This window comes from Linepithema humile, chromosome 8 (genome assembly GCF_040581485.1).
Source record: "Linepithema humile isolate Giens D197 chromosome 8, Lhum_UNIL_v1.0, whole genome shotgun sequence".
In the NCBI taxonomy this organism is placed as follows: Eukaryota; Metazoa; Arthropoda; class Insecta; order Hymenoptera; family Formicidae; genus Linepithema; species Linepithema humile.
Window position 1 is genome coordinate 6,664,446 of NC_090135.1, and position 13,869 is coordinate 6,678,314.

At 39.6% G+C, this 13,869-nt stretch overlaps 2 protein-coding genes across 3 annotated transcripts in view; one reads left to right on the plus strand and one right to left on the minus strand.

Moving 5' to 3' along the window:
* The window catches only part of Smg6 (Smg6 nonsense mediated mRNA decay factor), an 85,880-nt gene that overhangs the window by 11,250 nt on the left and 60,761 nt on the right, over nt 1-13,869 (plus strand). For both annotated transcript variants that reach the window (XM_012376803.2, XM_012376804.2), the window contains one exon: nt 10,121-10,266. In XM_012376803.2, coding sequence (XP_012232226.1) covers nt 10,121-10,266 — 146 coding nt within the window. The remainder of the gene's footprint in view (nt 1-10,120; nt 10,267-13,869) is intronic.
* LOC105677917 (odorant receptor 13a-like) lies at nt 4,220-6,861 on the minus strand. Its single transcript, XM_012376805.2, has 9 exons — nt 6,706-6,861; nt 6,448-6,564; nt 5,999-6,116; nt 5,532-5,802; nt 5,307-5,429; nt 5,148-5,238; nt 4,786-4,922; nt 4,465-4,597; nt 4,220-4,347 (listed from the first exon to the last, which is right to left on the minus strand). The coding sequence occupies exons 1-9, from the start codon at nt 6,859-6,861 to the stop codon at nt 4,297-4,299; spliced, it is 1,197 nt and encodes a 398-aa protein (XP_012232228.2). The 3' UTR covers nt 4,220-4,296.

The window sequence follows — 13,869 nt, forward strand, 5'->3', positions numbered from 1 at the left end:
AATAAAAACTTGATATAAAAAAGATTTTGAAAGTTGTAAAGTAAAAATAGAAAATATTTTTAAATAAGAATGTTTTTGAACGTGACGTATTTAGAGCGCAAAATATAAAAATAATTTTTTTAAATAAGATTGACTCCGACAAGAATACTTGGGATGTAAAATTTAATTTTAGAAGGGAAATGATAAAATATAGATAAACGAAAAAAAAAGTCGACTGCATAAAATATTGTATTATTTAAAGATAAATCATATTTCTAATTTAAAACGATCGGAATATTCTTCGCTCTTAAAAAGCGCGTCTGCCTGAGTTTGATTGATACTTCCTTTTAATTCTTCGATCATAAAAGAAAGAAAAAACAGAAATAAAGAGTACATACATGATAGCGAGAATAAACGTAATAAATCTCATCGTACGCATCATAAAGTAGGTGTACGTAGGAGAGAAGAGTTTGAAGGCATGAAAAACGTCCTTGACACTTACATCGTGTCTCACTTGCAACTTACAATTTATGTCGCCATGTATTTCCTCCCGACAGCGCTTAATCAGAGCGGTCTGCGCGTTGCCCGTGTCATTTGCGCGCCATATCATTACTATAATTGATTCCCGAAGTAAAATGCATGATATCCCGTTTGAGAAGCAGCTTACGTTCGAGCAGCTTTAGACGATATTATTGCCCGCCAATAACTAATGATAATTACACTAATGACAATGATCACGACAGCGACGTATTGGCCGTAATCGTTTTCGCGACGTGATGATGCATCGGCGTCGGCGATTGAGTCATTTAGATTTTGTAATCTAGATAAAGCCCGAGAGCCATGGGATTACATTTCTATTACAGGGGCGATCGGAGATCTGGATGCGACGCGATCGTATCCCGAGCAGTGTCGCGCCGAGTCGATTAATTATTTATACTCGCGCGTCCGCATCGATGAAAAACCCAAGGAATTTTCTTGTGCCGAAGGTATCTATTTATCCGCGCTGCGTATTTTACGGGACGATTTATTATCTATCCGACGGGTATTTATAGCTGCGGCTAAATTAATCTTCGCGGTTGTGCTACAACGTATACCGTTCGCGAACATTTTGCGCGTCTCGCAGAATTACGCACTATTCTCTCCGAACTCGCATCTCTCCGCGTCACCCGCGGGCGTCCCTCGATCTCACGCGACACTCGCGTGAATTTTATTAAAAAATATTTGAACCAAAAAAAAAAAATATATATTTTTAATCGCAATGAAATATATATTTTACATCGATGGAGTATTAATTCTACATCGCATCGAGCGCTTGTGTGCATAATTCGTCACTTTAATACCGCTGTCCCCCGGAGGGATAATCGCGCGGCGCGATTATCTCTCGATCGGGACGATGAAAATTGGTTATCGTGAAAGACGCGGGCCCGATAGGGGGGACATAGCGCGATTGGGATTGACTCGAGGAAGGAGAGGCGGCGTATGGAAGAAGAGTTGGAAACTTAATGCTCGTGGTACCATGCCGCCGCGTCGCTGTATCGAGGCGAGGAATGATTATGGTGGCCGGCCCACGCAATCCGCGGGTCATGGACCGTGATCTATGGTGCACGGCGGAATGCCCCGTTATGCGCTAAAGTGCAAACTTGTTAGTCATAGAGCCGGGGCCCGTCCACGTCGATGGGACAACCCGGGCTGCCGAGGGATCTCTTTAAAATGCAATCGGCTCGCGCGGACGCGCGCGGAGCTCTCCGCATCGGCAGCCTGGTTTAAGTGAATCTGGTTCAGTGATTTGTTTGCAGTCCCTCCTTTAATGAGACCCCCGGACTCTATTTATGGTATAGGTAGAGAGAAAAAAAGAAAAATGGATTTGCTTAGCTAAACTTAGCTCTAAGCGATGCTTGCTGCAACCGGTTCTCTCAGTCAAGTTAACCGGAGGATGCTTCTCTTCCTAGATCGCGGCCGAATGATTATGACTGTTGCTCCATTTCGAAGAAATACCGAGATACCTAATATTAAGTAGTAATATTATTAACGATACCGCTTATTGCGATCAATTATTTATCATTACACGCAGATTTACCGTTCCTTTTTTTTTTCCTCAAACTTTTCTTTCAAAATTTCGCAGTGAGTTTCGTTGCGTAATTCTCTGTACAAGATTATGGTAATTTTGTTTAATTTTTGCGGCAAGAGCGAGTAGCTGGTGTTTGCGATCGCGTGGTGATTTCAATGCCGCGGTGACGGCATCTCGTTGAACGTGAAAGCAGCGAGAGCGCTTATTTCGACTCGTGCGTGTGATTGCAGTCGCATTGCCCGGCGCAGCGCGGGCTTAATAAGCCTACACGAGAGTCCGGCGTATAATAGTCGTGTTTTTAGCATCTATCAAAAGACCATAAAATTTAATCGGCCGCCGTCGCTACTTTGGAACTTCCACGGCCACGATCCGCCGCAAGATTATCATCGTTATCTACGATCAATCGGTCGCAAATACGACTCCTCGTCGTCGTGCATTATTCCGAACGTTCGATCCGCCGCGAAAGAGTTGTAAAGCGCGGACAAGATAAAGAAATCGATGATCATGGAGTTGTACAGGCAGACCCGATACCGTAATGCATTTTGCCAAGTATTAAGTAGTATTAATGCCATACAGATTTACGATTATGCTTGAATAATATGAAAATTACTGGTTACCGGCGTCCGTTCACCTTCGTGTCAAACGCGTCGACGTGCCGACGTTTCCCTCACCAAAAATAGATTTACGTCGAAACGATCGTATATTAATTCTTTCGTGTGCCAGATTCCTGAAATAGAAGAAGCATGTCATGATAATAAAAATGGGATTTGCGTGTGAAATAAGTGCAAGCAATCCACAAATCCATTTTTGCTTCAATAACGTTTAATAATTTTTTTTTATTTTTGGAATTATTTATCGCAATCTGAAAAGTTCATTGAATATTCAGATATTCAAATTAATAAAGAAAAAGCGTTCGTAAAAATTATTATTTAATATTGACGAGATCGATGAGTAGCGTGAAAGTAGTTCAAGTCAATGATTGAGTGTTCAAAGCGAAAGAAAATCCAACAATTTTATTTGAAGTTTTAACTAAAAAAAAAAATGTACGTGTCAAACTTGTCTCGTATCTTGATTTCTACGTTGGAGAATTAGCATCTCTCTCTAATAATTATAAGTTTTTGGGCTGTGGGAATGTATCTTGCCTCGTGGTGCCTGCCGCATTAGTCCGCGCAGAACTGCACTTCGCATCGTCACGTTTTACTCTCTCGCTCGGGACTTAGCATCGGTAATGGCGCGAATAAATACTCACGGGCGATTATGCTATGCGATGTGGGATGGTAGCATATCAGCTTGATTCCAGTCGGCGGCTAACGGTCTTTTTCGAGGATCAAACGACGAGGCGGGCGAACGAGCGTGCGAGTGCGCGCCTTGATCCGCGCCGCTGACCGCGCCGAAGGTGTCTGATTTCAGCAGCTGCGTTTATCGCTCGCGGCGACGCGATGGGAATGGTGCCTCGCCGGCATTCCCTTCCCTCGCAGGAAAATCGCGAGGTTTCGCGCGCGTTTCGAGAAAATCGGCACCATCGGCGACATAGTCGTCGTGTCTTTCGTCGAGCTCGACATTTCGGTCGGAGGATCGCTCGATCGAGGGACACAATCCGGGTGATTCATTATACGCGGAGAAGTCGCGGGAGCCGAAGGGTTAAACGATTACTTAGTCATTCTTCAGAGTTTAATCGAGAGTACGTAACGGTACGTCGGCGTAGAGGTCGGAACGGCACGACTTGGCGTTCTCTCTTTCCTTCTCTTTCCCACTCTTTCCTTTTTCTCGGCCGAAGTAGCACGTTCTCGGCTATTATCGAGATTTATCGAGCCAGTTAAAAAGTATATTAGTCCTATTAGAAATCATGGAATGGCTTACGAAATTGAGTCGGATAAATTATAGATCTATATACGTATGTATAATTTATCGAGCTATTTCTATTCATTTGTCAGATGGTTTCGTTCCCAGCTTTGATAATAAAATTTTATGTTTTTTTAATTGAGTTGTTAAATTGAATTTTAAAAAAAAATTTTTTTCAATACCAATCGAAGTGATTCATGATGTACTGATTGATGATTATGTTTGAATGAAAACTGTCAGTTATTTGCCGTGTGATTTTCTAAAATTTGTAAATACTTGATTTTCGAATCGACTCAACAGTTTGATTAAAATCATGAAATGAAAAGAATATTAAAGAGAAATTTCATATACAATTTATATTAAGCTAACAAGATTCGTTAACAATATGGCCTACAGTGATGTCCTCATCACTGGAAGGAACGTAGCACCGTGAAATAAGACATTGACGTTTTCAGGACCTTAAAAAAGTGAAAATGTAATATCCAATAAGTTTTTCGATAATTAGAAATTGTATGTTAATTAAAACGAACAGGAATAATGTCGTGATTGTATAATACTGATGTAATTCTACTTACCGTGGCAAAGCTCTCAATTGATAAAGTCACGATTTTGCCAGCCGATATTTTGCACGGTGACATAGTTCTACTCATAATTAGAAGAAAGATCTTTCGACACCTTTCCGACGTATAATACCAGTTCCCTTTGCAGCTGTAATACAAAGCAAAATTCGCGCTATTCTGCATATGATAATTAGCGATAAAGCGGAGAGAAAAGTTTACATTATGACATACAAAAGATAGTGTTTCAGAGAGTGAAAAGTGAATCGCAATGCGCATGCATTGCATACGAGAAAAGTAGAATAATTAAAGCAAACATTGATTCGGTGCAGCTCTTACATAGACTCGTACAGAATTGTACTGTAGTCCAACATGAACTGAGCTTGCCAAAATTGTAGGAAAAGATGAGTGAGTTGTGCAACATAGATAGCCAGAGGTGCTGCGACGTCCCTCGCATTGCCTAAATTCATTATTACCTGGAATAAAAAATTAATCGCTTTGGAGAGACGTTCATGCTGCCATTAACTTTCGTGCTATTAGATGATGTTTTTACGAGCGCGCATAACATTCCGAATTAAGTGTTTTCAACTAAAGAAATGAATATTCTACTTGACGAAGTTTCATAATTGAGCTGCGAAGCTCTGCTCATTTGTTCGTTGTGGAAACATTTTTTTTGCTCGTCACAGAAGATTTATACTCACTTGTATGCCGCATATACTGCCGCTAACCATGTTCAAAGTAACGCTGACCAGGAATATATTTGTAAACAAGGACTCGATCAGTTCTGCGAATCTGCAAAAATCGCGATTACCGATGCGAATACTGTTTCTAGCGGACACCCAGATATCGCTAACACGCACTCGATTACGTTGAGGTGCCTGCGTAAACATTCCAACGCTTTGCTGTAATTGTCGTCTTTCGTCCTGTCTAGCTTCAGACGAAAATTAGCGTCGTTATTTTTGCCAATATTTTCAAGCATATGTCTGAAAATGTTACGAGCGATATTGCTGTCTCAATTTTTAACTTTTATGCCGTCAAGTAATCTCGTTGATAAAAGATTATTCTGGAATATTCTGTACGATTACCCTACAATGGAGAACATTCCACAGGCATGCTGGATCAAAGTATAGTATAACGTGTCGACCGCGAGTGTACTAAATACATGAGCGAATACTCCTAAATAACAGTGAATTGTTATCGAATAGAAGTGTCGGTCTAATTTCTCGCCGTACTCGACCTGAAATGGCAACTTCGATAAGGACAACTTCGTCGTCGCGTTCGCGTTCGTATCGTTTTCTAATAATGTTATGACAACTGGCTTGAGCAAGTAAAAAAATGCTGTTGCATGCATAAAACCTAAACAAAAAAACGATATATACATTAGATACAAATTTTATATTCGTACATTTATTGCTAAAACATTTTTTTAAGAGTTAAATTCTTTCAGGTTTGATATAAATCATGAAAAAGTTCGAAAAATGATAAAAGACACGGTGCAAAATTCACATTTGTCTGAAACAAGACGTATATATTTTAATTTTTTATAACATACCTGCATAAAATGTCGTCAGATACTGTCCGTATTCCGCGTGGCGTTGGAGAATAGCTTTTTCTACATTTGTATTTATTGACAGCCAGTCTTTTTCTACTCTTTTAAGGCAGGCCTTTACCTTTTATTAAACGTAAACTTGTACATTGCATCGTATTTTAAATATAAAAATCAAAAATTAAAGTCACAAATTTGAAATATGTAACATTAACGACGACATCGAATTTGTGAATAATTATTAAGAATACGGAAAAGTTTTCATCGTTTTTAAAGCAATTTTTTTAGTATTGTATAAATAATAAAATATTTTTAGTGAAAATATTTTCGGGCATTATTCACCTTTTTTTTTTTTTTTGCCAAATGTATACGGCTTTGTTTTTTTTTTTTTTTTTTTTTGGAGCGAATAATTTATATATGAACACAATGAAAACTTGCATATCTTTCATACTTACTTTCTTAGTGTTTAACATTATACTCAGTATTTTAAAACTAAATAGTATGCTGATCAACGCCGATGGCACACTCTCGAACACGTCATCGAGATCCGTTGCGGTGAATACGAATATTAACTGTGTTAGAATCAGTGGATTGTGGAACTTATCGATATACTCTTAAAGTCGAAGAAAAAAGTACAACTATTTCATTTACGGTGCGACAAATAACGAACTGCCTTCTCGCAAGTGCAGGCCTCGAAATTCAACATATGGTACCTGAGGTATCAGAATACTGGAGCAGAATATGAACATTGGCGTGAAGCGTATGCATCTGTCGCGGAGTCTATAATACGGCCATATTCCCGACATAGTCAAGTATAATCTAGGAATAATGTAGTACCGACTCTTCCAAATGTCTTTCTTGTCGAGCATTTTGCAAAACACTACGAGCTATCAGCGATTCCTTGTGGACGTTCGTCGCACAGCTAATTACAGGAACTTAGTTATCGATTCCTTTTGACGCACGTGAAAGGTAGCACAATAATCGCTCTAGGAATTAAGTGTGTAATTTCTTTCCGGCAATCGATCTTGCTTCCGTATTTTCCAACTTGGTTCTTAATTATTTCTCTTTGAAGAACGTTTATTCTTCTTCCTCGCAACAGCGGTGTATTTCTCTGTCTATTTTCTCAAACGCGACACTTGGTTCATTTCGTCTTGGAACATAGAGCCTTATGTTTCTTTTGAACAATTGGAAATAATAGGTGAAAGTGTAAAGAACATGAATGTGAGAAATTATAAGACAATTTCTCTGAAAATTAAACTCGAAAATTTATGGATTATTTAATTTAACTAATATTAATATATGATATAAACAGCATGAATTGTGGATTCTAAAATTCATAAATATTTCCTTTTTGGACTAACGTAGTCCAAAACTTGAGAAGTTTGAGAGAACGGTAAGAAAAAAACATCAACAGATATTTTAGGTATTTTATTTTTATGCCAAAAAAATGTTTACTAACATATAAATTATTTTAAGATGTAATGGCATCATCGCTGAAACATCAAACATTGAACTTTTATCAGTACAAAAAGTGAACACAGGTAGAAATGATTGAAGTTACAATAAACAGTTAAATGTAAGTAGGACAGCGACGGGCTTGTCATGAAAGGGGTTGCTAAGGATTGGAAGGAGGAGGCTACATCACGAATGCTCCCGATTACAAATGCCGCGGTATGGGTTGGGTCGAGATATCGAGCTAGACGTTACGCGGATTTGCCACTGTATGGATATATGTATATACTTACATACATATATATTGTATACAGAGTGTCCCAGGCCAACCGTATCACTAGTTAATAGCAGATCCCTGAGGTCATTTGAAGATGAAAATCTTTAAGGAAGTTTTGTACGTACAGTCGTAGCAAAAAGTTGCTGAAATTCGATTTTCACGAATATATGCTCTTCTCGTATAGTTTGAGTAATAAAGATTGCACAGAATCTTATCATTTATTTATAAGTAGAGTGCAGAAATGTACTTTTGAATTTCTGTTGTTTTTTTTCTGAGAATTTTCGAATTTTCTGAATTATGCTTGACGTGCGGATAAAGGTTAGTTGTGTTTATCCACAATGCCAAAAGTAGGCTCTTATCGATGGAAAGGAAAAATAGTGACCAAAAAAGTGTATGAAAAGAAACTTCTTCAACAAAAAAAATTTTTTTTTCTATCCATTTTAATCACTTAAATCAACACGGTTACACGTTTTCCATAAAGCGGGTAAATTCGTTGTAAATTAAAATCCTTATAACTTCTGATTGCGTCAGTGAATCGACTTCGGATTTTGTCAAGTCTCCAAATATATGTAAGAACAATCTGTAAAATTTTTATTAAATTCCTAATATTTCAAAAATAGGTACTAAACATCCTTAATTAATGAATACCAAAATAGATCTTAAGTGGTAAGTGTTTAAAGTTGATTAATGAAATTGTAAAAGATTCACACACTCAGACGTCGCATGTTGGTTTTTATATGAGAAATCTCAAAAACCTGCTATTACATTATTTTTAAATCTATTCTGTTAAATTGATTGACTGACCGGCACGATGCGTAGCAGTGAAGTTGTTCACAAGTTGATCTGTAACATACAAAGTACATTCAGAAATAATTATTACGCACATTAAACTTTTACTCATCTCTTTTATGCAAAATAATAAAAGAATTATACATTTACTAAAATAAAAGAATTATACATTTACATTTAATAACCAAAGATTAAAGATTGCAAATTTTATATTGTGAATATTTCAAAATTTCTATGTGTGCGTCACATTACATAATATTTAGCAATATTTTGCAAATAACAGATAACAAATTATTTACACTTAAGTTGCTCCTCGATGTCCTTCCTGAGCCTTCTTTTTTTCTCAGCTCTCCTTGCAATCTTACAAGGCACTCACGCGTTCGCGACGTGAATGCGAAAATCGCACGATGTTTTAAACGGCACTGTCGACGCGTACTTTGTTACATTAGGACAAAACTTGCACGGATTACACGTTCGACACACTTCCGCGTCCGTAACAAGTAACGACGGAAAAGAGTGGGGTCGAAAACTGCGGGAAATAATAGGAATAATACTATTAAAGAGGATAACGCGTCGATACCGAACGATCTGGCCGATACAAGGTGTGGCCGTGCGCACAATAAGGGTGCAATAAACATATCAAATATAAAGTCGCTCCGAAATCGGAATCGGCGCAACTTCGTCCTTGATATGTTTATTGCACCTTTATTATGCGCACGGCGACACCTTGCACAAGGCAGATCGTTGAGTATCGGCGCGTTATCTCCTTCAACAGCGCCATTCTTATTATTTCCCGGCAGAGTTTAGCCGGAATTTGAAGTTTCGCGTATATGGCAAGGATATAAAAATCGATATGCGACGTGCGTAAAAATTGTTGACACTCTGATCGATGAACTTTAAATATTTCTCATTTAAAAACTATTGTAGCTTCGAAATTTTGGCATAAAAATCTTCAAATAACCTCAGGGATCTGCTGTTAACGGGCGATACGGTTGGTCCGCGACACCCTGTATACAATATATATGTATATACAGTGCGCCACGCGGAAAGAGGCTGTGGGAAAGATAGCGCCCGCTACGCGAGATCTCCCGGTGCCGTTTCACCGGCGTGTTTACGAGGATGCCCCCTCGGCGGTTCTAGACCCCACGGCCAACCTTCGTCCTCCTTTATCACTGGCCTCGGCCGTACGAGATTAGCTGCCGATCCGGTGTGAGCTGTAGACTCTCCGACTTCGATCCAAGCTCCGATTATTTTGAGGTCGAAGTATAGATGTCTACTGATAAGCGTTTTTTTCTAATGTTCAAAGCGAGCAAATTTAATTATTTGCTAATTATCTGAAAATGTGGATATTCAATCTTTTGAACTGCTGTGAGTTTTATTAAAACTAGAGTATCGTAATGTGCGATTATTGATTTGATTTTTTTCTAATATAATGTTGTTCGATTTTTATATATTTGAGCTTCTTGGCTTCTTCAATTTATTCCATTTCCTATTAGTCAGCTTTTTCAAGACTAATATTTTAATATTGATGTAGAAATTGAATAAAATATAGATTTAACGTCGTTCTTTTAACATTTTACAAGGAAAAAATAACGTATTCTTGTTCTCAGAATGGAAACTTTTCAAGAAGCTGGCGTTCAAATGCTAAAGGAATTCAGAGCTCTGTTGCAACACTCACCGCTACCGCTTCCTGGTACTCGTCTACTTCAACTCTTGGCGCTCAACATGTTCGCGATCGAGACCACACAGTTGAAGGGTAAGTCAAAATTTCCCGGAATTCTCCGTATCTTTTATTTTATTCATCGTAATATTATGTACATTCATGAAACAACAAATGTGTGCAGCTTCTAATCGTACAGACATGTATGATTTCTACCAGATTGCACTGGAATGAAACGAATTTATATCAAAATTCTGTTGAGAAATCTAAACAAATTTTAGTTAAGCGAAAGAACTCTTTTATAAAAGAGTATCATAACTTTGGAAGATATTTAAAGCAATCTCATGAATTTAAAGTGCATTTTTTTGTAAATATTCTTTTAGTTGTCGATATTATTTTTATAATATATTAGGCCACGCAAGCGCGCGTTTTTCCCGCTGTATAATAATTTACATTTTTATTTTCTTTAAAACATTTCTGCTTTTTATATAATAATAAAGATACAAGCTGTCAAACACAGCTATTAAGCACAATCGTCTCGATGACGACCGATCGGTAATAAACTAAATCGCGACGTCGCGATGATAATTACGCGTAACAAGTTGATCAATAAGCAACGCGGAAAAGAAATAAAATCAACGAGCCGCGTTCTCGTTCATAATGCTAATTTCCTTCACGATTTTTTCACCTTAAAACGAACTAGTCGTCAGAGATATTCGCAAAACCAGAAAACCGGTCAGCATCCATTTAAAATACATACATTATGCATGATGTATTTAATGTGTGTATAAATTCAACTTCAACAAAGTCGCAAATATTTTCACATATTTGTGTGCGTCTTAAACTTAGAAACTTTTATTCTTTCTCTTTTTTCCGCGCGGAATTGACTTTTATTTTTCGTCGACAATTTTAGTTCCAAATTCAATTAGGATGTTTGAAAAGGTATTCTGGGATAAAGTATGTTAATCCTGTGTAGATAGTCACAATAAAATTTATTAGATCTAATACGCCGAAGAGAGAGAGAGAGAAAGAGAGAAAGAGCCAGAAACTTTTTGCCGCGACCTTGCTATGGTTAATCACTGTCACGGTCGCGATGCATTCTGCTGAGATGACTCGTCTTCCGCTTCGGCTTGTCATCGACAACCAACCGTGGTGCGACGGTATATCCGGTTTGAGGAGAAGTTCCTCGACTCTTGCTTCAACAATGACTCATAGCTGGTTGCTCAGGTCCGAAAGGGCACGAGCATCACGACAGCGACGAGCGTTCTCCGAGTTTTTGCGCCTGCACGCAGGTGCTAGCCCTATATAATTATCACTAATTTCTATACGAGAGCGAAACCCTGCTCGCTCCGGGTTTCGCTCTTCTTAGAATGGAGCCTAGCCTGAGTCATCAAGGCGCGCTTCTTCTTTTGCTGCTCTATTTCCAAGATAAAACTGTCCGCTCGAATCCTTTGCACCTGCTCGTACGCTCCTTCGCCCGAGTTTAACTGCGTTCTCGGCTAATGCTTCGCTTTACCGCGCTGGCGATGCAAATTTAGCAATGTCGCCTTTGGGAAATTATACAAGCTGACTTGTTTGGTAGCGTTCGTGAATCGAACGAAAGAATTTCAACGTCAATTTTAATCAGTCGGTAACTCGAAGATCCTCTTAAAACACCATTAATTTATACGATAACGATTGCTACAGATTTTAAATACAGTTTCTTTTTCAATCTTATTGCGTTATCGATGTCTAATAAATACTAAATTTTGATCGCGGATAAATTCAGACCATCGTGAAGACAAAGTAGTACGAATAATCGGAAATCCATTTACCGATATGAATAGAGGATGGCGAACAGCTTACCATGTCGAAGGAGAATCGACTTGGGACGCGCGCGAGCTCCGGGGCGATATTACGGAATTTTAGTACCTGAATCTTTAAGCAGGCATTACCATCATATGCGGATTACACTTGACGTGACCTCGCAATATTGCACATATGCTAATTCGCGATGGTTTGCTCCTAGCGTATAGATTTTCGCGGTTGAGTTCTTCAGTTGATGTGACGACGTTCGCACTTGCGAAATTTTTCCGCGAGCAAAGCAAACACTGCAATTTACTTAACCGTACGATTATTTTAAAAATAGTTTCTTTGCGAAGTTTCTATAATTTCTTTCTCAATATTAAGTACTTATTTGTTAATGATTAAAGCATTTCGTGGAAATTGTTCTATACGCGATTGTGGATACTCGAAACTTTGGAAACTCTTTTTTTATAGATTCGGCCGATCAAGTTCGTTGCTGCACGGTTCAATTGTATTGTTCGCCGAGAATTTCTCTAAGGTTGTTTTCGCCGTGGCGATGATCCTTCATCAGCCAGCCGGTAATTGAAATCGTAAACACTGGTAATCGACCATTGAGTTTATGCAATCGTGGACATTGTTTGCGGTCGTCGGTCGAACGTCAGGTCGCGCCTTCATCATCCTTAAACCACCGCGACATATTCTTGCGGTTCGCTCCTCCGAGTCAGCTTTCTCATTGTCGCATCGATGCTGCGGATGCTGGAAACACGTTGCTTGCAACGTTTTACCGTATAAACGAAGAACACGGACAAATTAAGCGCTAAAGGAGAGAAAAGTGTTTGAAAAATCGTTCGAGCGAATGATTTTTTTCAACCTTTCGCGCAGTCCTCGATAATGCGCTTCAGTGAAATTACTTTATTAACTCAGCTATATTGGCCGCGCGGTAATTTCGAGATAAATATAGTCGGCACGTCGATGCGAAATCGGAAGCGAACGATTCGATCGAACTGACTGTTTCGCGATGAAGGATTGCTCCGCCGAAAGGGGTAAACGACCTTCCTCAATGTATCCTCGGGTGTGTACTGAAGTGGAATCCAATTACCAATCAAGCCAGGATCTAAGAAACCATCCGCGCTGGTGGATTACAGGATAGTCACTCCCGTAATCGTCGCCTTCGATGTTTCATTCGTCTTTCGATTGCGCCTCGCTCTCGCCCCCTCGCCCTGCACCACCCCTCGTCGACGATTTACCTTCCCGCGCGAACACGTTCTCCCGACCGGTGTAATTGATGCACGGCGCTCTCCTTCGCGTTTAGAACGCAATTATCATCTCGCGATTCTCAAGCGATCCGAGGGCGCCCAAGCGCGCCGATCGATTCAAAATTACGCGCTAGCGCTGGCGGAAAAGCGTCGATCTTAATTGAGTTTACGCGGAGAAGCTGCGATTGGGAAAATTCTCAGAATCGAAGCGAAATTTTCCGGTGGCGCGCTTGAATTCAACGCGCTAGATGGTTCTCGGTTTCTTGGGACGCTCGCGTCGGAAGCGGCCGTGATCGGCGGGAAACGGAATGCTGCTGAATCATTTTACGCGGGTAGCACAGTGTACGAGGAACGAATGCAGAGCCCGGGGCGGCCCCGGGGCCACCGAAGAATCGCATAACGCCAAGGCTAATGTCCCTAATGTCTATAATCTTGGATCATCTACATCCGCGCTACGGTCTGGCCGGGTTTCGCGCACCTTAAATCCTTCCACGTACCGCTGCCTACCAGGAGTATCCACTAAATACGGGTACTTATTCCTCTCCCCACCCGCCGCGTATCGGTATTATTAAATTGCTTCATTGTTTTTCATTTTACGCTTGATTTCACCGTGCTTCCGTTTTGTCTTCGCGTAACTTCGAGAAAATTCCAGCGGAAG